The sequence below is a fragment of the Lates calcarifer genome, linkage group LG3 (assembly GCF_001640805.2).
Source record: "Lates calcarifer isolate ASB-BC8 linkage group LG3, TLL_Latcal_v3, whole genome shotgun sequence".
Taxonomy (NCBI): Eukaryota; Metazoa; Chordata; class Actinopteri; family Centropomidae; genus Lates; species Lates calcarifer.
In genome coordinates, this window is record NC_066835.1 from 20,381,783 (window position 1) to 20,409,729 (window position 27,947).

At 41.8% G+C, this 27,947-nt stretch overlaps 1 protein-coding gene across 4 annotated transcripts; it reads left to right on the forward strand.

Moving 5' to 3' along the window:
• Positions 1-133: 133 nt before the first annotated feature.
• cnot3b (CCR4-NOT transcription complex, subunit 3b) lies at positions 134-27,947 on the forward strand. 4 transcript variants are annotated; one of them, XR_007811414.1, is made up of 21 exons: positions 134-573; positions 4,906-4,968; positions 7,714-7,781; positions 8,965-9,039; positions 9,804-9,893; positions 11,201-11,329; positions 12,302-12,397; positions 14,359-14,487; positions 14,800-14,890; positions 15,126-15,259; positions 16,210-16,266; positions 16,492-17,473; positions 17,869-17,974; positions 18,108-18,255; positions 20,324-20,420; positions 20,769-20,970; positions 22,819-22,951; positions 23,165-23,290; positions 24,056-24,197; positions 27,125-27,169; positions 27,501-27,947. XR_007811414.1 is itself a non-coding variant. In XM_051068886.1 (20 exons), the coding sequence occupies exons 2-19, from the start codon at positions 4,944-4,946 to the stop codon at positions 24,152-24,154; spliced, it is 2,787 nt and encodes a 928-aa protein (XP_050924843.1). In that variant the 5' UTR covers positions 134-573; positions 4,906-4,943; the 3' UTR covers positions 24,155-24,197; positions 27,125-27,947. The 4 variants fall into 4 exon arrangements, 2 of the variants coding, with proteins under 2 accessions (XP_050924843.1, XP_018537633.1); XR_007811413.1 differs by having other exon boundaries at positions 24,056-27,169; XM_051068886.1 differs by having other exon boundaries at positions 27,125-27,947.

Sequence of the window (27,947 nt, forward strand, 5' to 3'; positions counted from 1 at the left end):
AATAAGTTGTAATTTGTCTAAAATCAAGGTTAAAAAATTCATAAAGGATTTTTTTTTTTTTTTACAAAAATAACTAAACAAAACTTTAAAAAATCCTTTCGTTTTAAGATAACATTTTACAACACTTATTTTTCATGCCAGTATCTTACTCCTGTGCCAGTCAGGGTTATCTAGCGGCAAAGATTATCCATGGATAAACTCCATTTCCCAGAATACCCTGTGGCCACTAGAGAAAAGAGAGGGGCCCTTTCACCTTTACAATCTGTCCAATCATAGTGCGAGTTGTACGGGAAGTAGTAAAACCAGCCTCTCTTGACGGACATCAGGCTTTAACGAATAGCAGTGCGGGAGCGGCTGCATCGGGCCAATCACAGGCCGGGTGGGCGGGACTCCTGTCCAACAGGGCATCGGAGGAGGAGGAGGTGTTCCTGGCAGCCATCTTGGATGTGCGGAGTGATTGTTTAGCGAGAAGAATTGTGACAATTTTTAGAAAATAAGCCTTTATACTGAAACGTAGAAGATCTACCGGAGTGGGGCGACCGAGGAAAGAAATCGGAACTCGGAAAAATCCAGGTGAGTGGGCTGTAGACCCAAAGGTGATGGATTTCTGTGCCGTCCCCCCTTTCTCTCTCTCCGCCTCTCTCCTCTTTCCAAATTGTGTCTCCCACATCAAACAGCGCAGCCGGTGGGAAGCTGCAGCTCTCCACGCTGCTGTACTCCGCCTGTTTGCCCCTAAAACGGAAAAACACAACTTCTTCTGCAGAACCGCGGTGTGTAACCTGAGTACGGAGTTTGTTTTTGAACTGTATCTGCCCGGAGGTTGGTGCCTACAGGCTGCAGTTGGCACCAATGATGCCCGCGCTGTTTATAAACATCCCGGGATAAGATACGTTTGACCCTCGGTCCGTAAACACTGCACGGTTGTTTTATCTAGTTTTTAGATTTGTCTTTAAGAGCACGAAGAAACAGGCAGTAAAAGTGTCCTCACTTGGTCCAGATGTGTGCACCTGTTTGGAGAAGAAATGCTAAAGCATAACACCCAGGTTTTGTTTATCGAAGTCTAAATCAACCTTGTAATGCAGATACTAAACTAAAACATGCAGCTGAGCTGTGTGGTAGAGTTTGATGCCTTTAGTGCCAAGTTTATTTCTCAGTTCAACCGTGAAATAACAGGAAAACTGACAAAGCAAATGAGCAACTCAAAAGCTTTGAATATTTAAAGTGTGTAGGTGCAGTCAAAAAGTAGTTTAGGCCAAGGTTTTATTCAGGAGTGGAACAAATAACTGATGCAGGCCATTATCATTTATACCAATGTTATTGCGCCCACTGATATCAGTATCACATAGAACAGGTTATATAAACACATTTTTTATATCCTTATATATTTTGGACATCCTTAGCTTTATCTGACAGCGAAGAGGTGACAGGAACATGGAGGAGGAGAGAGGAGAGATAACACAACACATCACATGGTCAGCGTCTTACACCGTTAGGCCAGCAGGACACCTACTCAGATTAAACTTAAAGGATAATGTTGGCAGTGTTCTGTAGTTTTCTTGACAGGTGTTTTTGGAGGATGGATTCGTCGTTCTGTAGCTTAAAACCATCCTGACAGAGTTGTAGGAGTTGAGTTACACTTGAATCCTGGTTTTCTGGATCTGGAACATGAGACCTGATGACTTGGACCTGGACTTGAGCATTGACTGCATTGGGACTCAGATTCTGACATTTTCTGTTGTAATGGGCCGTAATAATTTGGCCTAAGGGCAGGTACATGTGTTCACCAGCCTACACATGCATACCATCAGTAAACAGTGGAGACTCGACTCAGACTTGGACTTGAGCACTAGGGGCTCAGAACTCGACACAGGACTTGTCTGATACAACAACCCTGCAATAAATAATACTCTAGTGTTATACAGAGAAGTGTTTCTAATATTTAATTTACATTCACGTCGTGCATGTAGGGTGAACAGAACTATAGAAACACTTCTTAATGTAACACAATACAAACAGCACCAAAAACTACACCAGGCTCTTGTGTTAGACTGCATTTATCATGGTGTGCCTAATAAACTGTCAGCTGTGCGTGTTTGAGATCTTCTATCTTCTATCTTCATATTAAAGATTGTAACAGTAGAATTATACAGTATCACGTTGTGAGTTTTCCCCTGATTGACCCTGATATCTAAATAATATCAGTGTTTATGAAGTCAAATTCAGTCATACAGGTTTTTTCTTCACAGTATTCTTGCTGATGTCTGCACACACAAATTCTTACACGAAAGGAAAAACAACTTCTACAGGCAGCAAATGTGAAACCTCCACGAGGTGCAGTTAGTGTTTTTATTTTAGGGGTATTTCTCCAAGAAGTGAGTGTTTTACTGCCAACTCTGTGTCTAAAACAACATCATTTTACAAAACATTACATTTTTATTGATCTCATTGTTGTTAATCAAGGCAGCACTTTGTAAGTTGCACTTTTAAAAACACAAAAAAATTAAGAGAACCCTGTAGCATATGTTAAAAATGACTAGCCTGAGGTCAAACTAGGTTTTGTCAGTAGTAAATCAGCTGCTCTTTGATAAACATTTTAACTGACATAAAATACATCTCAGAGGATCTTTGGTGGTAACTATACAAGTGTTAAATCCAACAACAAGTTGATAAAAGATAAACCTGCAGCCATAACAATAATTCATCAAGGACCTCTGATGGACCCGAGGCCACCTATTGGGAACCACAGGCCCAGGATAACAATGATAATACCAGCATCAGTTGAAATGAGGCGTTTTATTTCTTCTTCCGTCACTGTCAGTTTTCCTCAGGGTATATGTCAGGATGGCGTTGTAAACACCAGCTTTCTGCAGCTCCAGCATGGTCAGAAATGCCTTTGTTTAATGGCCTGTGTGCAAACGTGATAACCAGCACCACTGTGGACCTGCTGCCAGTTTCTGCCTTAAAGCTGAGACAGCATATTGTCCTCACCTCAGACTACACGTTAAAAATATGTCTGCTCAGCGTGCGCTCCTTTTCTCATCAACAAACATGCTCTATGTGACGTTGTTGAATGCAACTTAGGTCCTTTTCTGGGTCAAGAGGATCCACTTTTCACATCAAACCAAGCAGCACTTATGTCTGTGAAATTCCAGCTTTAACTGTTGCACAGTGGATCAGATGCACTGTAGAAGGAAAAGTGGAGCTTTTTTAGAAAAGGTTTGTTCACTGAAAGGAAACATTAAAACACCTCATTTGGGCATGTAGCTGGGAGAAACATGCTCTTCTCTGCTGTGCAATTAACGCGCATGCTAAAGCCATGAATCACATACACAAAATAACGCGTAGAGATAACGAGAAGAGAGAGCAGCCTCCAAGTATTATCTGCTGAATTTTTCAGTGAATATTATTAATTCTTAATTCGTGAATATTCTTAGTCACTTTTCCAGAATAAGCACCAAACATTCCCGTGTTCTGAGTCCTCCATTTTCAGTGTTTTCCACTTTTCTGTGGTTTATATCATGGTAAATTAAATATGTATGTAATGGATGTAATGTAAATGATTGATGGGGACAGGGTTACTACAGAGACAGACCTTTTTATTAAAGCGTAAGATCCTTTTTATTCAACCAGTAACCAGCAATGTTTCCGGTTTTGCAGCATTGATCAGACAAAACAAGCAATGTCATGACATCACCTTTCAACATTTTTGATGTTTTTATTCCGCACAGTAACATACAGTGGTTTTATTGTGCTTGAAAGATGTAAGGCCTTCGCAGCATATTTTGTCACTGCTCTGAGACATTCATTAACCCTGTCCTGACTCATTGTTCCTTTGGTTGTCAGGGAAAACATTGGATCCTTAGTGGGTTGGAGGGGCAGTGCTGCAGATGCAGAAGCCATAAATGCTAAGTAAAAACAACACAGTGGAAATAAGATGAATTCTACTTTATCAGTTAGCAAACATGAACTAAAAAAGTTGTAGATTTTTCTGCATGCACTTAATGTTACCTGAAGGTGAACTGGTTGTTGCTCTGCTACAGCTCATAAAATCTGAGGCATCACGACATACAGTGTAATGCTGGTGTTAGACTGAGCCTGAGCACATGTTATCAAAAATCATCTAACTTTAACATGATGGACAATAGATAAATGAAAGGGAATGAAAGATTCAGCAAGGGATTTACGGAGCTTAGTGAATGTTGGTATTTTACCAACTTTGAATCAGCTCATCGCTAAATCCAAAACAGTCATGATTTCCATCAGGTTTTGATGTCCATGTCTCAAAACCAGCTGATGTAGCTTAAATGCACATCATCACAACCCAGCATGTCCTACACGTTAAAGCATGTTATACTTACAGAGGCAGTGGATGCAGCATCAAATCAAGTTTGAACTTGTTCTCTGAAGGTTGTTGGAAAACATGTAGAAATCATCAGCGGATGTTGACACTGAGCAGGGAGGTTTAGGGAAAGTAGGTACACACAAATCAGACACTACAGCACATTTAACACAGATTAGTGAAGTGAGTATCGTCAGGAGGATGTTTGCTTTAGTTACAGTCTCAGATTTCTGTAGAGACGTTCGGGAGGGTAAAGGTCAAGGTTAACTGCAGAGCTGCACCTCTGTATTTGGCAGGGATTCAATGTGTTGCTCAATGACACTTCAGCAGGGCAGATACTTGCTAATAAAGGGAAAATTACCTTCACATTTCCCAATTTTCTTCCTCTGTACCACCTTTCCACTGGTCTCTTCTTTTTCCTGATTCAGTTGATTTCTTTTTATCAGTATTTAGCATATTTACAGTATATTTTAGGCTTGTAATGTAAAATTTAAGGCAGTTTTAATCAACGTGAACTGCCTCAGTCGAGTAAACCAGTAACACATTTTTGTCTGTTTTTTCTGCAGTGAAAGAAGGCATGAAGACATCATCCTAGTCATCAGTCATGGCCGATAAAAGGAAACTTCAAGGTGAGATGTTTGATTAGTGTGTGTTGGTGTTTCATCAAGCACCTGAGCTGATGCAAATGAGAGCTAGGATTTGTTGTAGTCTAACCAGGAGCCAGGTAGGTGAGGTGTGCCACAGGTTAAACTACAGGGAGTGTCACAATCACAGCAAAGTGTGTGTAAGTTATTTTGCTGTGATTGGAAAGTCCCCTGATGGCACCTTTGTGATAAACTCCACCCATGTGTCAAATAGGCGAAGACAGATGTTAAAAAACACTTGCAGCCCAGGCGTGATCACACCTATCACTGCCTGTGTGTTTAAAAATTTACTTTGGTCCAGAACCAGGGCTTGTAAACAAAAGTCACATGCGCTCACAAGTCGCTTGTTTACTGAGTTGTGTAAGCTGCTGTCCTGCCAGGTTCGAGGTTTTTGGCTCCAGAGGGAGTCAGAATTGAATCTGGTTTTGCTTCCTGTAGCTTGAGCCACAACTCGATGAACTTACACAGAAGGTTTTTGCCATTTTCTGCCTCCTCTGGTGTTCGTCATGAATGAAAACGCATGAAGGATAAACTGATTAGGAGCATAAAACCAGATTGTCCTCAGTTGATTTTGTCATGCACTGAATTCCAGCGTCACTAACCTGTTTCTTTCTGCAGCCATGTCACGCTGTATCTTTTTAAAAGCGTAGCGTTTTATATCTTACCCCCCAACTAAAAGCACTACAACAACTGCACAGCCTACATTCAAAAATGTAAAATTGCTTAATTATAATTATAAGCGATAGTTGTACTCTTAATACCCACCAAGGAGGCTATTAATATCTCTGGCTGTATTAGGACATTTAGGGCAATGATGCAAACCAGCGAGCAGAGCTGCTTTATGAATGTAGCCATTGTTGTATCATTGGATCAACTGTAAATGAACTGTAGATTTTCCAGGAAAGTTACTACATTATATAAATATTTTAGTAGTAAATGAAGAATTTCACAGTTAAGAATTACATTCACATCTCCCACCTCTATTTAAAGGTTTGTGTTTGTGGTTGTCTTCCTGTTTTGGTTCGGCAAATGTGACACTTCCTCTGTGCACAGGGTGACATTGCGTGCACGTGCGTTGGCAGACATCTGTGCAAAAGTCTGTTGGTGATGCTGGCAACACTCTCACAGACAGCAGAGAGTATTTCAGGCCTCAGACAGACTCACTTTGTTGTTAGTGAGAAGAGTCAGGATCTGACTCCTCTGCAGCTCCTCTCCTCTGTTCTCTGCACTTTTATTTAAAAGATTATGACCTGGAACAGTGAGGTTGACGTTGACTGATGTCTGGAAGAATTCACAGTATTCTGATGTTGACCCAGCATCCAAAGAACACTCACCACAACACACCTCATACCCAGAACCCAGACCTTTTGTGTAAAGACAGAAAAACCTCAAGGCTCAGCCCCGTGCCGCAGAACTCTACTTTACTTCGATGATATTTTCAACTGACGTTTGTGGCCTGAGGCTGAAAACACAGTTTTTGACAGGATACATCCTTGATAATTTTCTGTCAGCATCACTCATCTCTTCACGTGCACTCCGGTGACTTCCCCTTGCTGAACGGCTGTCATATTAAAAACAAAACACACTCATGTACCTTCCCCTTAAATCTCCTCACACAGAAGAAAAGATCAAGCACAGGCACCAAGTCGGCTCAGTCAAATTGTAATGTATTATTACAGAGGAGGTAGACTTTCATCTAAAAATAACACACCCGCAGCAGTATCTTCACGTCGAGGCAGTTTAAGGTCGGACTCAAACTGGAGTTTGGGCTCTTCTCGTCTGCACCGGCTGTTGCATCTTTCCTCGTCCTCCTCCATGTTTCTCTGTTAGTGACCACACAGTTGATCAGATAACAATCAGAGTGATTTTGAGATAATATTTGAAACACTAAGCTGGAGGAGGTTGTCACTGTGTTTAAAGCACTGCAGGGGTTTTTCAGTGTCTTGAACAGGAACTCTGCTGATCTGCAGAGTCTCAAAAAGTCACTTTGTCTTTTAGTGGCACGTCAGACATTTTTTTTAAGTCTATCCTCTTTGTTTCCAGAAGTGTTCCCAGTCCTCATGCCATACACACTCATGCCAAAGAGTATGTCTGTGTTTTCTAATTCATTAAATTAAAAGATGACTTTACATTTGTGTTTTTTCCTTTTTCACCCTTCACTAAAACTATCAGCTCTGTGGCTTGTTGAAGAGAAAAAATTTAGCCTTGGTGTGAACCAGGTCAGAAATGATTTTACCACAAAAACAGTTTTTTTCCAGTTTATGTTTTATCACAAACAACTAATCTGTGTCATGTGACGTCAGGAAACCATAAATCTGGGACATGGTGGTGATAACAAAGCCTAAACATAGACATGTCTCTCTCCTACCTCATCCTTTTGTCTCCTCATGGAGCTGCAGTTTTAAGATTTTAAGTGTGTGTATGTGTGTGTTTCCGTGTTTGTGCACCTTTGATGATTTGTATATTTCATGAGATGTCAGACACAATTTGCAAATGCCCTGTTCTCCAGTGTGTTTGTTGTTTTTCTGTGTGTGTGATCTAAAATGTGAGCGGCTTCATGGCCTGTTTCAAGAAGCAGGTTCAGATTGTAAAACCTCTCAGATCTGGACCATGGAATGACTGAAAAAGATGTTTTTACTCCAGATAATCAGTTAATCTGAACTCGCCCTCTGTGCTGTGACATTCAGTCATTTCACTAAAGCTTTTTGTTGTTCTGCTCCTTTTCTCCAGGTGAAATAGATCGATGTCTGAAAAAAGTAGCGGAGGGAGTGGAACAGTTTGAAGACATCTGGCAAAAGGTAAGGGATAACAATTAATTGTTTTGTCTATGAAATAGTTAATTGTGCTCTTTGGCTTGCACGTAGACCATATGTAAGACTGCGTGAATATTTTTTCTGATCACTGCTTTCACCTTGTACAGTTTACTTTGCTGCAGTTGTGTATTCTAGTTCCTGCTCTAGAGTTAATATTTTAAAGTTTAAACTGGGACGAAGGCCCCTGCCTCTGCATAGTTAAATTAATGCTACCGTTACCAGAACAGAATGTACAGTCCTCATGGTACTTATAACAAACTGAGTGAACACAGCAGTTATTAAAACAGTGCTCAGCCCTGAGCTCGGAGCAGCCCGGAGGCCCAGAGTGTTGCTCTGTTTGGCTAATAAAGAGGCAGAAAGTCGTTAGTGGTTCAGTTACCAAAGATCCCAGTTGCCCTTTTTCCTTCATTATATCCTGTATTTATTATGTTGCTGTGGTTATGCTATCAGAGTTTTAGAGTCTCACTGCGGGGAAACCCATTTGACTTTCTGAAGGCTTGAATTACTCCAGAAATGTTTTGTTTGTTACTTTTAGTCAGTTTTATGACCCATTTTCTTTTAATGTTTTTATTTTTTCCCATTTAGTCATGTTACTTTTGTGCTGAAACAAACTTAATCTCTCCAAAGAGATCAATAGAGTTGTCCTAAAATTAATTGATAGTACAAAAGCTAAAATAGATCATAGAAATTTAATATTGAAATTATGAAGAAATTCAAAGGCTAAAAACGTCTTTCAGTAGTTCAATAGTTATACATGTTGAATTCTGAGCTCCTTTTTTCTAACAATAATATTTAACTTTTTTTCCTGGCAAATATATGTTTTTGAGTGTATGAAAATCAGAATTAGGCCAAAAACAGAACAAAACTTCTCCCTCCCATTTCCCTCACTTTATTCCAGCCGTTTCTCCCCCTATAAGATGCTGTGTAAGTTACAGTAAACCAGCTACAGTTCATGAGAGGTTCCCAGCTTCACTCAGTAGTTCACAGATTTCTTCATAAACACATAGTTTTCTTCTGTTATTTCTTCCTGATTCCCCACAAAGTTCTGTATTTATAACCACGACATTCATAATCGGTTTATATTTTTTCCTTCCGTACATATTAATTCTGTTTCAGGACCAGAACTTGTCACCTGTTTGATCCTCTCTCTGTTTCATCTGCTCTGCAGCTTCACAATGCAGCCAACGCGAACCAGAAGGAGAAATATGAAGCAGACCTCAAGAAAGAGATTAAAAAGCTACAGGTAAATACAGAGTGATTTGATTTATTAATCTGTTGATTATTTTTCCAATTAATCGATTAGCAGTTCCCTCCATGTGTGAATTTACATCTCAGTCAGTGGGCATTTTTCATAGATACCCAGATACAGATTACTTTTTAATACCTGGTCTAAATGGCTGTGGCTCAGGAGGTAGAGCGGGTCCACTAATCAGAAGGTCGGTGGTTCGATCCCCGGCTGCTCCAGTCCTTGGGCAGGATACTGAACCTGTAGCATTGGTGTGTGTATGTGTGTGTGAAGCGCTGTATGAATGTTTGTGTGAATGTGACTCTAAGCGTGAAGCGCTTTGAGTGGTCATTAAGAGAGAGAGTGGATGAAGGACAGAGATTTTTGCTGATGTGAAATCATTCAATCTGCCCGCAGACTTTAAGTGTGTGTGTGTGTGTGTGTGTGTGTGTGTGTGTGTGTGTGTGTGCATGTTTCCTTGTGGAGTATTAAATATCATCATGCTCAGCCAGAAGGAGTGTGTGTGTGTGTGTGTGTGTGTGTGTGTGTGTGTGTGCGTGTGTGTGCGTGCTTCACCCTGATGTTACCATGAGGACCAAACACCAAGCCAAGCCTGTTTGCTGTATGTTCAGCATCCATGACTGTCAAAGACGAGTCTCTGCACATATCACAGAGTTCACTTATGTATCTGTATCTCTCTCTCTCTCTCTTTGTCTCTCCCAATCTCTCTCTCCCTCCCCCCGCTCCCTTTCTCTCCTCTTCTTCTTCTTCTGGTCCCTCAGCGTCTTCGAGACCAGATCAAGACGTGGGTGGCATCCAACGAGATCAAAGACAAAAGGCAGCTAGTAGAGAACCGCAAACTCATAGAAACGGTGAGTAGGAACTGAAGGGAAGAGAGGTGGGACTTATCATGTTCATTATAACACTCCCTCCAGGACCTGTGTGTTTGGTTTGAACTCTGGAAAGTCTGAAAAATGTATTTGACAAACTCCAGGTCTTCACAGCGACTGAAACGTATCAGAATTATTCTGAAATAATTTGGGGAAAGCAATGGCAACAAAATGATATACAGGGTACTTATACAGCTCTGCCACTGACACATAAATGACCACTGTTTGACTTCCAGTAATGAATGGGTTTAGTTTACAATTTTAACCAGAAAACTGTGTTTTATATGTGTCATTTTCTAGTTCTTTTACAGAGCAGCAAAGACTAGAACAGAAAAAACTTAATGCCAAACCTAAATACCACATGACATTTAAAACACAAGACAATTAATGAAGACAAATATACAGTAGCTTGAAAAAAGTCATTTTGTGTGAGAAATACAAAAATAGTTTGAAAAATCATTTGAATATCAAATACACACCTTTGAATAAATGAAAATCTTGGATAAAATTCAACAACAGTAACTCAGTCTTCAGTAACACAGAAACAGAAATAAAGGTGTTACCAGATTAATTTCTCAGATTACTCTTTTAAATAAAGAACTGCACCCGAGAGACTGCCTTCCTCATAGAGAGCTGCTCTTTAACATAGCTGCTCCGCCCGTCAGGCCACAGAGCCTTTGATGAGGGTTATTGAGATGGACTGAATGCAAGCCACCTGCCTGTACAATGAGGAACGAGTGCAACTCAACCAGAGCTCCCTCTGATCTCGATGAGTTGGTTTTTACCCAAAGCTGCTCTTCAAGTTCTCTTCCTGTGGTTTTGTCGGCTGACCTGAAATTATACGTTCGGTCAGAAGAGTCCTGCAGGAAGCGGATGGGGTTTGTTAGAAACACCCTCTTGTCTCGACGGAGAAAAACTCAATCACAATATGCTGGATTCTTAAATGAAAAAGATGAACCAGTCCAATCTGTGTCATCCTTGGGGTTTTTAAGGACTTGGACATGTGTGAATACAGTTTGGGTGTAAAATGCTCTGCTGTGGTTTTTATACATGAGAGAAGAGGCTGTAACAACCTTCAGTAACAGACAATATACAGGACTTGGGGGTTGATTTTAGTTTCCTAAAAAATAAAAGCATTAGAAATAATATGTAAAAAATAATCACATAATTGTGTGATCCATGCTGGCACAAGTGCAGCTTTTTAATAATATCTGTTATTTTAGTAATATGTTTTTATAATATTTGTTGATAGCATTTGTCTCTTTGTTTGTATCTGTATGTGTCTGCAGCAAATGGAGCGGTTCAAGATAGTGGAAAGAGAAACCAAGACAAAAGCGTATTCGAAAGAAGGATTGGGTCTGGCGCAGAAGGTGGACCCGGCCCAGAGAGAGAAGGAGGAGGTCGGGACGTGGCTAACGGTGAGATTCGTAATGAAATCATCTTGTTTAGCATTTCAGATATGGAACAGTAATATTTTTCCAAATTAACTAAGTTAATTTATTCAGTGAGTATTCAGCGCTTGTTTAAAAAGAGCCAATGTTGACAAAAGAGCTCTACAGAGAGATGAGTTAGAGTCTGATAAAAACACAGATAAGAATCAGTTTTGGATAAAATCATTAGATGGTTATTTAGTTATAAAATAAAAAATGTGTTTCTTATAAAATGAGAGTTGCTAGATTACACACTAAAACATTCACAAATTTATTCTTCTCTCAAAATTTCTGCAAGTCCACTTGGAAAACTGTCTCAGCTAAAGCCCTAATTTGTCGTTCATATTCTCAAAAGCAAGAAATTGATTTCAGTCAGAGGAAGACTTTATGGGTGGGAGGTGATTTCCCCCCAGAGGGGAGTTTTCTGGGAATGTTTAGAAATATTTCCTTTTTTATTAAAACCTGGAACTGAAAGTGACACAAGAGGAACCAAAACCAAATTCAAGACAAAACCTTGTTTCGCAAAAAAACTAAAGGCTGAAAAACCTCATTAACCAGCAGCTACTCACATTAAAACATTTTAATTGTTACGAGAAGTTGTGATGTCAGACATTATTTTAACCTGTGATTAATCTGTCGGCTATTTTCTTTATTAATCAATTAATTGTCTCGTCTATAAAATGCCAGAAAACAGTGAAAAATACCTGCAACTTCTCAAAAAAGAGAGAAACAGTTTTAGAGGAACAGGAACGTTTTGCTTCAAATATTCTGTGTTTGTTTTCTGTCAGCTGATCAATCAATGTAAAGACCTTCTTGAATGTTATTTAATAGACCAAGCAATTAAGGTGTACTCACAGTAGGCGATCCATATCGTGTTTACCATCACTCCGTTATCTTTTAGAGCCTCGTCACATTTGGTTTGATACTAACTCCACTTTTTTAATTCTTCTCTTTCCTCAGAATACGATAGACACGTTAAACATGCAGGTGGACCAGTTTGAGAGTGAAGTGGAGTCTCTGTCGGTCCAGACTAGAAAAAAGAAAGGAGACAAGGAGGTCAGTCTGTTCTCATCTCTGATTCATTCGTTACTTTCTCCTCTCCTCTCTGTAGTTTTCCTCCTCCTGGTTATTTTCTCTCCGTTCATAGCTGACACAGATCGGTCGGTCAGTCTCAGCCTCACAGCCCTCCTCTCTCCTCTTTTATCTCTCCTGTGGTGGAGAGGTCAGATGGTGTGTCCTCCATTCATCTTCTGTCTCTGCCCTGATGAGGATAACCTTGCTGACTTTCCCTTTAAAGTCCTCTCTAGGGGCCTCATTTATAGAAAAAGCTCTTTGACTTTATCCTTGATGACAGGGCAGTCGCTTCAGAGAACATAAGAACAAGCAGATCCTGCGTACAGTGTTCACACCTCATACCTGAAATGTCAAAAAAATGACTTTTTTTGTTAGGTCATAGAGCTGACTTCCTTTGGCATCAAGACTATTTTCTCTTTAATTTGGTTCATATTTTCTGAAAGCCTTTTTATAAATGAGACCCAGAGGGTTTATTTTGGTCCATCACTGATGCAGTTAACTTATCTGGCCAAACGCCTAGGACAGTGTTTCTCAGCTGGAGATTTTCAAAGATTTTCTGCTCTCAGGTTTCAATACAAGCTCCGAAATGACCAACTGTCGAGGGGCCAAAATCTTTTGTCTTTGGTGGGAAAGTCATCACAAAGGGTCACCTGCTGCTGCACTGGACAGTTATTTACTTTACTAAAAGGAAATCTTAAATAAGTAAAAACTGAGTCTGTTCCCTTTGTGCATTTTTAATAAATGAGGGGACCAGTGGAGGGTTTTCCTGCGTCTCAAAGGAGGTACTGGACTCCTGCTGCCCTGTAGAGGTGTTTTAGCTGACATGGTGTTTTTCTTATTTATTTGCTCAGTGTGTTTACATCTGCCTTCAAACACCATTAGTTCCCTGCACACAGGTTAGAGTCCGTGAGTGAGTGGCTCACTGGCTCAGTCAAAAAAAAGCCTGTAACTGTGATCTGAAGTTAAACCAGTGATAAATTAACATATTTAAAAAGTCGTCATATCCATTTTATTCTGCTTTAGACATTTTATTTAGTTCCATACTTTCCTCACTCCTCAGCGCTTAATTTTGGACTCACATTAAAAGTTTAGTGTGTGGAGCTTGTTTGACCTCCTCATGATCCTGACATGTGCTGCATCAGCATTAATGTATATCGAGATGAAGCACATTAATATGTTCCACTCCGCTGCCTCCGCTAATGCAGCAGCCGAACAACATACGTCTTAAGTGATTTCTGCCTCTGTGTTTTAACAGCCGCTGTGTTTTAATAATAGTCACATCAGTTCAGCCGGTCGTCCCCAGAGCATCAAGTGAGCTCTGCTCCTGTTCATAAGCTTTTATCCAAAGGAAACATCCAGAAATGTTTAGGTTGGTCCAGATCACACCTGGTACACCTTTGAATATAATGAAATATACAGTAGAAATGAGCAAAAAGAAAAGAAAAAGAACATAGAAATATAAAATAAATGACATTTGAAGTGCTTAAGTGCTTCTGAATATGTATGAATTAACTGTGAAGGAATTAAATATTGAAATCAGAAGCGGTGCTCTGCCTGTGCTACAGTATATGATGCATTAAGCCATAAAGTGCTCATGTAACAGTGCCTCCTTCTCAGCCTATATGTTCTCTAACTTCTGTGTGCTTTTTATTTGACTTTTTAAATTTTTAACATGCTTTCATTTTGTGAACTGTTAGCGCTTGTTTTTCTTTCTAAACGCCATATTGTTCTGTGCTTTTAATGAATAATGCATCAAGTTCATGTTTTGCATTGGAATGAAAGAATCTTTTAATGAAAGATTACAATATAAATGTTTTTGTAGCTTCACATAGTGAGGTGTCTCAAAACAAGAGCAACAACAGTTTTAAACTCTGATATTTGGACTCCTTCCCTTCATCTCTTCCCCTGTTTCCTCCCTGCCTCGCCTTGTTCTCATCGTACAGAAGCAGGACCGGATTGAGGAGTTGAAGAAGTTCATTGAAAAGCATCGATACCACATCCGGATGCTGGAGACGATACTGAGGATGCTGGACAATGACTCTGTGCAGGTGGAAGCCATCAGGAAGATCAAGGTTTGTTCACGTCTGTAGAAAAAAAGACTCAGGGTCTGAAGTGTTTCGAGTTTCTGTCATTTACTTTTTCTCTTTTACCACTTTTCTGAACTGAACACAGTCAAGTCAGAATTCTGGGTCCGTTTATTGTGCTTTACAGTTATCTGTCTTGTTGCAACTACAATTTTTTTATATTTGTATTTTTATTTTTCCTATCAAACAAACTGAATGGTAACGTTGCAGTTATTCTTTTTCTGTGGAAAATTTGCACAGTTCCTGAACAGATGATTTATAATGTCTCTTTCCGAAATTAATGATCTTTTCTTTGTGAAGGATGATGTGGAGTACTATCTAGACTCGTCGCAGGATCCAGACTTTGAGGAGAATGAGTTTCTGTACGACGACCTGGATCTGGAGGACATTCGTAAGTAGAGAAGAAGCAAAGCACAACACAACAGCGCAAGAAACATACAAGATGTGTTGCTTATTTTAACTTGATTAAACTGGGCCCACAGCCACGGCTCTGAGTTTTAGTGTCTCCTAAACTTTATTTAGACAAAGGACTGTGAAGCTCGTAAAAATTTTAGCACTGTTTTTTTTTCCGCTCAGTTCCAGACTGTTACTGAACTCTTCTCCCTCTGTGTCTCTGCTCCCCCCAGCTCAGTCTCTGGTCGCCACCTCTCCACCGGGACACTCGCACTTGGAGGATGAGATCTTCCAGCACTCCAGCAGCACACCCACCTCCACCACCTCATCTTCACCCATCCCCCCCTCACCTGCCACTTGCACTACGGTATGAAAACCTCAGCTAAAAGTATAAGCAGCTCATTTTCTTCCTCAGAGTTTTGTCTTGCTGTCGGCCAGGAAATTGGCATTCTTGCACTTTTGACATTCAGAATGTGTCAGGAGCATGTCTGTGGTCATGAAATTTATTCAGCATTTGTTTTGCAAAGACTCACTTAGTGTAAAAGCCTCAAGCTCAAATTTGGAGTTGCAAAATTCATACGCTGCTGGTTGTTCACCAATTTGAAGTCTGAGCCTTGAAATAAAATGTAAAAAATAAGGAAACTTCAAACTGCTTTTCCACCAAAAACAAACAATCTACCAGGTTATTATCTCTTCATTCACCTTTGACTTTCTCATAGTTATAATGATGTAATGTTGGTGATTCCTAAAAATTAAGCCTTTTGTTGCATTCGCTTGGAGTCAGGTCAGACCAATATTGAAAGTATAAATGTTAGATAATTGCCTTTGTATCTGCTATTGTAGTGCCCTGCCATCTGCTCTCATTGTTCTGCTCTGTTACCATTATACAGTATCATCTGTTCCTCCTATCCACCCACATACAGTATGTAGTGTGAGTAGTTATTATACGTCTGATGTGTCTGAATAGAAGGCGTGGTGCTGTTAAATGCTGCTGACAGGAAGTAATATTTTGGCATGAAAGGGAATGTAAAGGATGGGATGTACAGGGCTAGATGAAGTTCAGTCGGTGCAGTTTAACTTTTAATTATCCAAGAAAGGTTTCAGGAAGTCGTTGACGCTTCACAGCACGGTCACAGCTTTCTACCTCTAGCAGAAGTTTAGTTTCACTTCCCAAATATGTTACGGTTTAGCTTTCTAATAGAAGTAACATGTGATAACAAGAACCAGTGAGATAGAAAACATGCAAATATAAAGTACTCTACAGTACACTATGTCATTAAATCTCCTACATATCAAATATTCGTTTGTGTTTTTCAGGAGAACTCTGAGGATGACAAGAAGAGAGGACGTTCAACAGACAGTGAAGTTAGCCAGGTGAGCGTAAAGACACTGAGAGGTGGCGTCCTTTTTTCTCCCTTAGTGGTCATGTTTTGAATTTATCACTAAGAACTCGTTCTTCTTTCTTTTTGCTCGCTAACGTCAGCACAGCGTGACAACACAGTCCTACACGTTCCTGACAGTTGAACGTACCTTAACAACCGAACAACATGACCAGCATGTCCATTAAAAACCTGTTCATCTCTTTTATTTCTTTTCCAGTCACCTGTGAAGAACGGAAACCCCTCATCCTCGTTATCCTCTTCCTCGTCCTCGTCCTCCTCCTCCTCCTCCTCGTCTTCTTCCTCCGTCTCAGGACTGACCTCATCCTCACTGGTCTCTATGGCGACCATCGCTGGGGGAGGAAGCAGCGGCTCTGGGGGCAACAGTCATCACAGCATCTCGGGGGGTCTCCTCTCCAACACTTCCGCTGGCAGCTACAGCAACGCCACCCAGCAGCAGCCGCACCCGTCAACACAGCAACCACAGGCCAAAAACTCAGCGAGCTCCTCCTCCTCAGCTCCTATCACCAACCCCAGCACCTCCACCAACAGCCACCCTGCCTCCTCGGCCTCCTCTCCTCCCAATGCCAGCACACAGGGGCTCCTCACTTCAAACTCCCAGCCCCAGGCTCCATTGGGGCCCACACCGACCTCCAACAGCTTCGGCCTCGGTCTGGGCCTCTCTCTGGGGAAAGGCGGCATGTCCGGCTCCATCACCACCAGCCCGATGTCCGGGGGCCTCGGTTTGTCAGGGATGCCGGCGTCCCTGAGCACCATGGCAAGCCTTCTGTCCAGCTCCACCCCGACACCCTACGCTCAGGCAGCCGCCTCGGGCACAGTTGGCTCTGGCTTACCGGGTTCTCTGGGAGGTGTCAGCACCACGTCGACCAACAGCGCGGTGGGCTCCATTGGCAGTGGAAGCATCACAGTCGGCGGGCCGACATCGTCATCGGGAGGTTTGCTGGGCACGGGGGTGAGCAGCGTTGGATCTGGGATTCTTGGTTTGGGTTCCAGTCAGTCGGGATTGCAGGGGTCTTCTCTGGTGTCACCGAGCCCGGTAGGAGGCTTAGCTCCAGGTAGCGGAGTAGGAATCATCGGGAGCAATGGAGGCAGCTCGGGATCAGGGGGGAGCGGAGTGGTGGGAGGAAACTCGTCGCTCTCTGTCAGACCGCCGAGCCGACAGAAGCAGAATGGTAGCACTAGTGAGTATCTGTCTGCAGAAGTGATCAAAACTGTCTTCTGAGAACAATTTTAAAATTCCTGTCACACAGCTTTTAATACAGGATAAAATCTTTAACTATTGAAAAAACACAGTCAGAAGTGGTCAGATCCATCTCTACGTTACATTTAAATTGTAACTACACCCTCAAATTCGACCAGAGCCCTCCTCTATATTACAAAACTGCTTCGTTTTAACTGGCAGTTCTTATTTTTCATCATGTAGGTGTGTGTCCTTTCATAAATGTGGATTTCTGAAGCCTCCAAAATTCCCCTTGTTAGTTCTTATAATTATCACATGCTATGTTCACAGTTGAGTTACAAAGAGTTGAAGACTGACTTGGCTTTGCTTCTTCTGTTTGTCTCCGTCCTGTCACAGGTTACAGTGCTGTGGTAGCAGACAGCACAACAGAGTCCGCCCTCAACAGTGCCAGCCAATCACAAAGCAGCCAACCCTTGTCTTTGACCTCGACAGCCAATCAGCCGTGAGTATGATGGAGCAGGTTCATCGCTTATTTCTGTCTGGATGTTGTTGCACCAGCATTTTTAGGTTCTGGCTCCCTCTCTGACCCACTGACCGTTTCTCTCTCTCGTGTTCTCCTCTCTCCCCTTTCCCAGTAAGGACACTGGTCCCAGTTTACTGGGCTCTCTGAGTTTGTCGTCCAGCTCTCCGTCGCCAGCCTCTTACAGCGAGGCCAAAACGGTGAGCGGCGGCAGCCTGCTGAACGGGCCACTGTCCTACTCACAGTCCTCCGATAGCATCAAGGTGAGAATAGAAAGACACACACTCAAACACACACACTGGCCACATCCACACTGATACATTTACACCTTGTGTCCACACTAATCAGGACTTTTTGAGCCGCTAAAATGGAGGCTTTAGGAAACGCTGCAGACACCCACCCACATACAGAGCTAAGACACTCATCTTGACGGATATCATTTTCTTTTAAAACACTATTTTAAAATGTGTGGACATCACCTCTGTCTCACTTCAGCTTTACAGCAGTTTCATCCTGGTGAGCAGGTTTTTAATCTTTTTTTGGATTTGGGTTTTTTGGAAGCAGGATGTGGCGCCTGTTAATAAAGAAAACAACTTAATCTCCCAAATCTCCACAGACTATTAATTTGCCTGCAAACACAGTAAAAATGCTTTTGCTTCTACTGTGTTTAATTAAGTCTGCTAACAGTAATATCCAAGGGGGATGATTATGGTCTCATTACAAATGTTTGTAAATCAAGCAAAATATTTCAGACATTGTTAACAAGTTTTAACAAAACTGAAGAGAATAGTGGAGGTAAATCAATACTTAATTGATCACGCAGCTCAACATCATGTGTGAATCTAACTCTCTGAGCAAACATCTAAAGTCACATGTCCTTTAATTGCATAGTGATGCAGTTGTCATGCAGGATATAACTGGCAATTCCTGTCACATTATTTTACACTTAAGAATAATTTGATGTGTGAGTAACAAACTAAGACTGTTTACAGAAGCCATATGTGAATCACAGCTGACTGAAGGTATTTACAGTGTCTCATCCCTCAGTCTTTGCACGCTGTATTGTGTTTATATATTGATTTATAATTGATCAAATTAGCAGGTAATTCTCCATACAATAGCCATGATCGCTTTCTAATCATGTCTAATCACCACCTCCACTTTTCTAGTTTAAGAAAAGTACAGAGGTCCAAACATGTTGGACGGTGTTGGGCAATTAAAGCGATTTATGTTTGATATAAGCAGTTAACATGAGTCCTGCTGTAGACATCTACAGCGCAGGTTTTGATTTTTAACTCAGAGTTGGAGTTTTCCCGTTGATCTCACCACTGCAACTCTAAATATCAGCATCAGTCATCATCAGTCTGCATCGTGCTTTAATTATTTCCCCGTAGTTATTGTGTTCGCAGTGTTCATCAACGATGGGGAGGTTCACCTTGTTTGATTGCTGAATATGTTTGTATTTATGTTGTTTCATTAACTGAGCAGAAGGTTTGCAGTTGATTTGTCTTTGTTAGATCAGAGTTACTGAAAATAACTGAGCCTTTTTTCAACTTGCTTCATGTTGTGTTCACTGTGATCGAACTCTCTCAGCGCCGCAGGAGAAAACTGATGCTAACCATCACAGTTCTTGTGGTCCTCGTGGTATCTCCATAGTCACCGTAGCTCCGTACTATAGTTGCATTTCTTGAGACATTGCACGTCAGTTAGCCTTCACATGGAGCAGCTGTAGGTACAGTGTAACTACTTAACACCTCTTCCTAACATACAGCAACCTAGCAAACACGATAAATTGTCTAGATATACCACGAGCAGTGCAGCATGATGAGGAGATGTTTTTCTTAGTTCAGCTTGTGATTTTTCTCTCTGAAAATGAGGAAGTTATAATCATTTCCTCAGCTAGCTCAGGACTGAACAGAACAACTGTAATGTTTTATATGAATTAGTTATTGTACAATCTAGCAGGAAGCTAGCTACTAGTCAGATTTAAATTCAGATATTTAAATTTAACCCAGTATTGTCTGAAAATCCCTTTACTGATCCACACACTCTCGACCATGCAATGTGCTTTTTCTGTTCTTTGTCCACGTCATTCGGTTTTGAAATCGCTCCTCAGCTGCCTGATGTTACATCACAACCGTCTTTTCGGGGGGAGGGCTCAGGAGCGAAACAAAACAAACGGCCCAAAAAAGTGAAGCCGAAGTGATTTCCATGACAACATTATCACTGGTGCAGGAACTCGAGTTCCTTCTGTCCGAGGCAGGTACAATAACCGCGCACACGTCCAAGAGAATCTGTTTTCCCATGAGTCTCCTTGTGTGTCCTCGTCAGCCCCAGGAGCCTCTGAGCAGCCTGAAATCCATGGCCGAGCGAGCAGCACTCAGCTCAGGGATGGAGGGAGACGTGCCTTCCCTGCACCTCACCCCAGGTAATACACACACACACTAACTCACACACACACACACACACTTACATAGCTTAATAAAAGGAGATAGAGGGTTGCCACAGAGCAGAAATAGGAAAGCTGTAGTTTAATGGAACAAAATGTCATCTCACCTCCCACTCTCAGCCTCCTCTGAACAAAAACTGCTGATGATATTATCATCCCTGACTCAACTTCTCTCTCTTTGTCTCTCGGACTTCAAATCCTGAATCCCTCCCCCTTCTGCACATCCCCTCTCACTCCCCTCCATCCTCAGTTTCCTCCACCCTCACCCTTCCTTACCTTTTCCTCCACACTCTTGACTTTAATTCTCTGTCTCATGTCTCTCCTCAGACATCTTCCCCAGCAGCACTACGGCCCCCTCGGGTCCCCCGTCAGCACCTCAGCCCTCGCTGTCGGAGGTCAGCATCCCCCCATCGCTGGGGGTCTGCCCACTGGGGCCAGTTCCCCTGTCCAAAGACCAGCTCTACCAACAGGCCATGGAGGAGGCGGCGTGGACGCACATGCCCCACCCGTCCGACTCCGAGAGGATCAGGTGCAGTGAGATTTTATTTTGCAACCACAGGATGAAACATCTTCATGTCTGTGTCATGCTGGTGTCACGATGTACAAGGTTTCCATCATATGAACTTACACTGACATGTGTTAATCTGTGAAAATATGTAAGAAGAGCCTTGGTTATTGATCAGAGTGAACAGGCATATCCTTTTCTCAGTCCACCTTAAAGGATACCTCCAGTATTTTTTACCCTTATCTTCCCTTGATTTTGGATAGAAATGATTGATAGGCACAAACATCTTTGGAATTGGTGCATCCAGCCACCACGTGCTATAGATCACTACCAGAATCCCTTGACAAAAACACTGGTTTTACCTCCCAGAACATGGGAGTTGCTGGAATACTGTTGTCTCGATTGGTTGGTTTGTTTGTGATATTGCGTTGTAAGGATCAGAATACTTTTTCCGCCACTGTGAGTCGCTTAATGACACAAACTAACTAACAGATGGAGGCAGCGGTATTCCAGCAACTCCTGTGTTCTACTTGTTAAAATTACTGTTATTGTCAATGGAGTGTGGTAGTGATATATAGTCGTGTTTCTGTCAAAACAAAAAGGATCTTACTCTTTAAAAAAAGGTCTGTCTCTGTAGGAATCGTATCCGTAATGTTGTCAGACGCTTGAAATAAACATCTGATCCTGTCCTTATCAACCACTTACACATTTACATCCAAAAACATGAGAAAATAAGGCCCAAGTTAAAAAACGCCGCAGGAATCCTTTAAATCAAAAGCCACAGTAGTAACTGCAGCACAGTTATTTAATATGAGGAATAATGTGGCATTTTAGCAGGAGACATAATGAAAATGGTGTCACTGTATTTGAAATATATTTAGTATTTTCAGACACCTCAATATGCAGTCACATACCACAGCCTCTCTCACACACACACACACACAGAGAGAAAAGCCGCAATTAGAGAACAGATTATACTGGTACTGTATCTACAATGCTGTCAGCCCACACAGGTACAATTGACATTTAAATCCAAACACTCAAACCCTCTTGTCCCACAGTACCTGTTGTGTTTTACAGCCAGAGGAGAGCGACACACACACACACACACACACACAGAAATGCATGCATAGATTTTTTATTTTTCTGCGCTTAAAACAAGATGCAGATGTTTACTTTGGACTGAGGAAAAAAAAAACATGACGGGATTTTTTTCTGCTTGTTTCTTTGTATCTATAATTGACTTTCAGCACTCTGACTATCACTCAACGTAATCCCCCCCTTGTTTTATTTTAATTAATCACATTACACATATTAAATTATGAAGTGTTAATCGCTCCAAACTTTCTGTTCTGTCCTCTTTGTCTGACATGATTACCACTTGGTTACACACTGGCATTGCGCTCAGTCTAGTGGAAACAGACAAGGACAATCTGGGTTTGTCACTGATCTAAAAATACATGGTTTGGATGGAAAAGTGCATCTGGGCAGAGTGTGTGACCCGCTGGAGAATTTTCCTACTTTGTGTGGATCCATCAGGGACGACCACAGGGCGAGTCGATCGTTCCCAATAGTTTTAACCAAAAATCTAAGTACTTTAGGTCACTGACAGGTTAACGTTTTTTTGTGGGATTTAAAGGTATATAAAACAAAAGCTAAGAAATATTTCTAAAATGATTGACACATTAAAACAATAAACATACAAAGCGTTGCCAATGTTGCTTCTACTCACAACTGCCCCACTTTGACGTGGCCAATTTGATTGAAGCTTCTCCTCTTGTTTTTCCTCTTCTCTTAGAATTGATCATTTCTCCCCCCTCCAGTTGTGCCCACATCTTCAACAGTTTCCTTCTGTGTGTCTCCATATTACAGGCAGTACCTGATGAGGAACCCGTGCCCCACCCTGCCTTTCCACCATCAGGTGCCACCGCCCCACTCCGACACTGTAGAGTTTTACCAGAGGCTTTCCACAGAAACCCTCTTCTTCATCTTTTACTACCTGGAGGTAGGCTGTGGGAATACTGCCTAAAACGATGACCATAGAAAAATGAAGATTTCTTTCTTATAAATCTGCCTCACAACCAAAACTGTATCTTCTACATCACCACGAAGTGTTTGAGCTAATTAAAGTCTTCTCCTCTCCTGCTCTCCACTGCTGTCTATCCTATTTTCCTTCTCTTTCCTCCCTTCGTCTGCTCCTGTCCTCCTCCTCCTGCAGGGCACTAAGGCCCAGTATCTGGCAGCCAAAGCCCTGAAGAAGCAGTCGTGGAGGTTCCACACAAAGTACATGATGTGGTTTCAGAGGCATGAGGAACCCAAGACCATCACTGATGAGTTTGAGCAGGTCAGCTTCACGTCTTTTACCTCCTGTGGAGAACGTTTCTCGTTAACTGCTTTACTGAGCAACTGCAGTGTCAGCTCGACAACAGGTAGTGCAGACTTGATGTTCACAGTGGTGGATCATGCAGGTCAAAGAAGTTTAAAGAGTCTGCTAATTAATTTTTATATGCTACAGTTATGAAAGGAAACTGGTGAGCACCTGAAACTGTAGAAAAATACATCTAAATATCTAAAAATGTATATAAATATGATTTAATAGTAAAGGACCTTAAACTTGTAAACAGATGATTATTAATCTGCAGCACAATAGTCATCAAGTCTGCTTAAAGGTGCCTGATGGAGTTTTCTCATAAACAAACAAACACACACTGTGTGTATCCCATGTTTACACCGGAGAGCGCTCTCATCCTGTTGGTTAGTGTGAAGGAACACGTCATAGGAGATGTCACACTAGGCAGGAAAATATAAAACGTCGTCGTCGGGGCGTCATGAGCCGAGACGCCACATCGCTGCTCTTCAATTACATATCACAATATGCAGCCTGTCCGTCATCCCTGACGTTCATACGCAGGCTCAGCGCTGGAAATTCGTCAGCCAAGACACCAACATCTGAGCTGGGCCTGACTCAGTATGCTCCAGAAAGATGTATTTATACCAACAGTAAAGCCTTTCTCTAGAGCTGGTTTGATTCTCAAGCAGCTGGTTGGCGTTTCTTTGCTCTTCCTTCGTGGTTAGTATTTTGTTTTATGTGTTATATGCTTTGTTTTAGGGAACGTACATTTACTTTGACTATGAGAAATGGGGCCAGAGGAAGAAGGAGGGTTTCACGTTTGAGTACCGGTACCTAGAAGACCGAGACCTCCAGTGACCTGCAGAGAGAGACGTAGACGGACGGACAGACGGCTGAGAAAGTGAGTGAGGGACGGTGGACAGAAAAGAAACAAACGAATGAACGAAGAACTTGGGTGGTCCACCTGCTGACATTCCTGGATTTGACCTCAGCTCGTTGGGGGGAAAGGAGACGTTCGGGCCAGAGGGGGGTGGTGAGTGGGTTGAACCCCTCTCTCCCTCTGACCCTCCAACCCCGCCTCATCATCCTCAGTGATTAACTCCTCCCACCCTGTCCTCCTCCTTCCTCCTCCTCTCTACCACCTCTATCATCAGGCCTTTTATTTCCATCTTTTCCTGAACTGGAACTTTCTTTCAAACAACAACGAGACTTTGGTTTGTTTTGGCAGATAAGACACAAAAAGAAAAATCACACCTAATATCCAGACTATCGTGCTTTTCCCACTCTGTGTTATGTTGGCTTTAAAAGCTGTTGCTTATATTAGCCCCTTATGAACCAAAGATAATTGGTTAATCATACAGTACAGGCTCTGCCCCCTTTCTAAACTGACTAAACCTAAAGAGGCTAATGTAGAAGGTTCAGACCACAATCATAAATCTGTGCAGCAACATCCGTCAGGGCTTTGAGCACAGAGTGACGCAGCAGGACAGGAATCAGGTGAAAAATCTGACTCAAGTTTTGTAAAATGAAGGAAGAAGTGAAAATCCGCCGCCTCAAGATCTTAATGACCCGTAACCTGAACACATAAGGTGCAGCTTCTGCATTGTTTTCCAATGATTTGAATATATATATGGTGGCCAGTTCATTAGACACGCCTTCCTAATGTAATCTTTGTCTAACACAACCTGCAATAAATCCTACATTTACCAAGAATATCATGCTCAGATTTTGTTTTAGAGACATGTTGATTTAACTTCGTGATCACTTTGGGATAATGGAAAAAGCTACAGTTCAACACCACCACAGATTACATCCTCTGAAACGATGAAGTTGAATCAGCTCCTCTCTGAAACAGTTTCAACAAGAAGTCAACATTAGAACCTTCACAAAGGAAGATCTACTGAATTAGATCTATTCGTTTTAACTAGGTGCACCTAATAACGTCATCATTTTTTCTCATATTGATCGTTTAAAAGTCTGTATTAATATATGTTTAATAGAAGAGCCCCACCTGCAGTAGTACATTGGGACCAGTAGAGAGGTCAGTCTCCCTTTCTGCTCACTATCATCAAAAAATGTGAAAATACTCCCCAACACTTAGCTCACAGTGCTTGGCAGTTAACACGGACAGATACACCTTTATTAGGTACACCTAGAAATACAAACCAACACAACTGTTCTACCATAACATCTACTTTTACGATGCCTTCAGTGTTCAGTTTATACAATATTTTCACATTTCTGACCAAAAGCCGAACAAGATGAACAAAAGCAGAGCCTTAAGTTATGGGTCAATAAGTTCTAGTGGTGGAAAAAGGTTCATGAAAAGTTTTACCTATAATCCTCCAAAAACTGAATGTGGTTTGGTGTGAGATGAGGTCATCATTTTGTCAGGAAACAGTAGCTAAATAACCTCGTCCTCCTGCTCTGCTGCTGCTACAACAAGGGCTTGTTGAGCTTCATCGCTTTGACACTGATGAGCCTTAGAAACTGACCTTTGAACCAGTAAACCTGCCTCTGGTGTGCAGTGACTCTGCCTTCACCTAACCTGACTGCCGCAGACCGAACCCGACCGTCTGTTCCCCAGGGTGGAAAACAAACACAGCCACCAGCCAAATGTGGGTAAATGTTGCTCGTGGGAGGCAGCGCAGGCCTCTGTCACACTTCACTATTTTTCAGAGGCCCTGTTGTTGTGTTGTTTTCTCGTGAAGTGGTAAAAGTGGCCGGATTGTTTTGTGAATCCGCCAGCCGCTGAGGTCTAAAAATATCCTGCCCTGCCTACTCCCATCTAGCCACAGTGGAGGAGGGTGACAACACAGCCAGTGAGGTGTTGGTAGTAACTGTCTTTTACCTGGTGGGCAGTGTTATGTCACAGTTTGCCTCGGAAACGTACTTAGAAACCAGAATATATCTCACAAGCACCTGTGGCTCAACAGTCAGATGTGTGTCTTAAAATTTACACAAGAGTCAGTTCACTCAAATACTAAAAACTACATTTCCTCTAGTAGTATCAGGTCGTACAGATAGTTGCCACGTCTCAAGGTATTTCTGCCTCTGTTCCAGTACAATGGGGGTGAATGTAATTTCATTTGTGGTGCTCACAGCATTGAAAACTTAAACAGTAACATCTGTCAACACAAACAGTGTCCTCCCTGGTTAACAGCTTCCACTGGATCTACTCCCCGCTGTAAAAATGTAGAGTGAAGAGAGTTACAGTTGTAACTGTGGGTAAACAGAGATGTTGCTGTAGAAGTTGTTTTTTAAGGAGCACAAACTAAATTCTGTTTGCCTCCATTGTTCATTCAGGCCCAGCAGCTGCCAGTGTTTTTTGTAATTTGGGTGGACTGATCCTTTAACGTAAATCTACAGCAGTGATCGGTATGAGCGTCGTGGGTGTTGGATGCTACCAGCAGCTGGATGGACAGTTTGTTAGTCTCCCATCTCCCTCCCTCTCCTCCTCTTCCTCCTCCTCCTCCTCCTCCTCCTCTTCCTCTTCTCTGTGCTGAAGAGCACAAACAGAGCAACACCAGCACTGCTGCCCACATCTCCTCCTCTGTCCTCCAGCTCTCCGCTCCATGTTTACACTTTACAGGGTTCGACCGAGCCGACTGGGCCCACAGTAAACACACACACACACACACACTCACACACACTAACACTGCCCAGTTCTTACTACCAACAACTCCTGGTTTCAGCTCTCTCCACACCCTGCATCCTGCTGCCAACAAACTGCAGCTTATTTTGTTATCTTATTTTTTTACGCTTGGATTTTGATTCAGTTTTCTCACCTTCGTCCACTCTCCCTCTCTCTTTCTCTCTCTCTCTCAGCCGACCAGCTCCCCCCTCCTCCCTCCCCTCTCCTCTTCACACCAGGTAGATATTTCCTTTGTTTCTCAGGAAGTATTTGATAGATCATTTTATGAGGAAATGTATCCGCCAGCAGCTCCTGTTGCCACAGCACAACAACAACTAAATAATCTTCCCCGACAGATTAGCACCAAAATTTTAATTTTTATCCATCATTTGGGAATCTTCACAAGCGTTTTCCCCTCTCTACACTTTTCATTTCACAAAAGGCTTTTTTAAAAAACGAAATATTATCCTCCAATGTTTGGAGCAGCACCTGGAAGAGAGACCATCTTTATATTTTGTATTTTTTGAATTAACTGTGGTAGTTTGTACTTTTTTTTTTTCTTCTTTTCAGAGATGGGGAAAGCATTTTAAAACCCACTGGAGAACAAGGACCCCTGTTCTTTTTAAAGATCTTCTCCAACAGGAGTGTGGTGTGTTTTTATAGCCAAACAACAGACAGACAGACAAACTCTACACCCATTCACTTGACTGACAGTCCTGCTTTTAACCTTTTGTTTACTGTTTTTTTTCTTTTTTTTTTGACAAGTGGGAGGGATGAGAGGTCAATCCGAGAGCTGAAATGTGAATCTCTCTCTGCCCCTTGACAAAGTGTTGTATAGACTCTCACTCTTCAAACCTCTCCTTTGTTTTTTTTTTGTTTTTTTCTCTTTTGTTTGTTGTTGTCGTCAGACAGCATGGAATAATGACACTTGCAAAGTGGCGCTGAAAAAGTAAATAATGAAATAACCATGAATAAAGGATTGTAAAATATTAAAAGAATTACTTTTCAGAAAAAAAA

Coding starts and splice junctions, on each gene's coding strand:
- cnot3b (XM_018682117.2), top strand. CDS start 4,944: ATGGCCGATAAAAGGAAACTTCAAG. Junction 11,330..12,301: donor AGGTCGGGACGTGGCTAACG/GTGAGATTCGTA, acceptor CTCTTTCCTCAG/AATACGATAGACACGTTAAA. Junction 14,488..14,799: donor AAGCCATCAGGAAGATCAAG/GTTTGTTCACGT, acceptor TTCTTTGTGAAG/GATGATGTGGAGTACTATCT.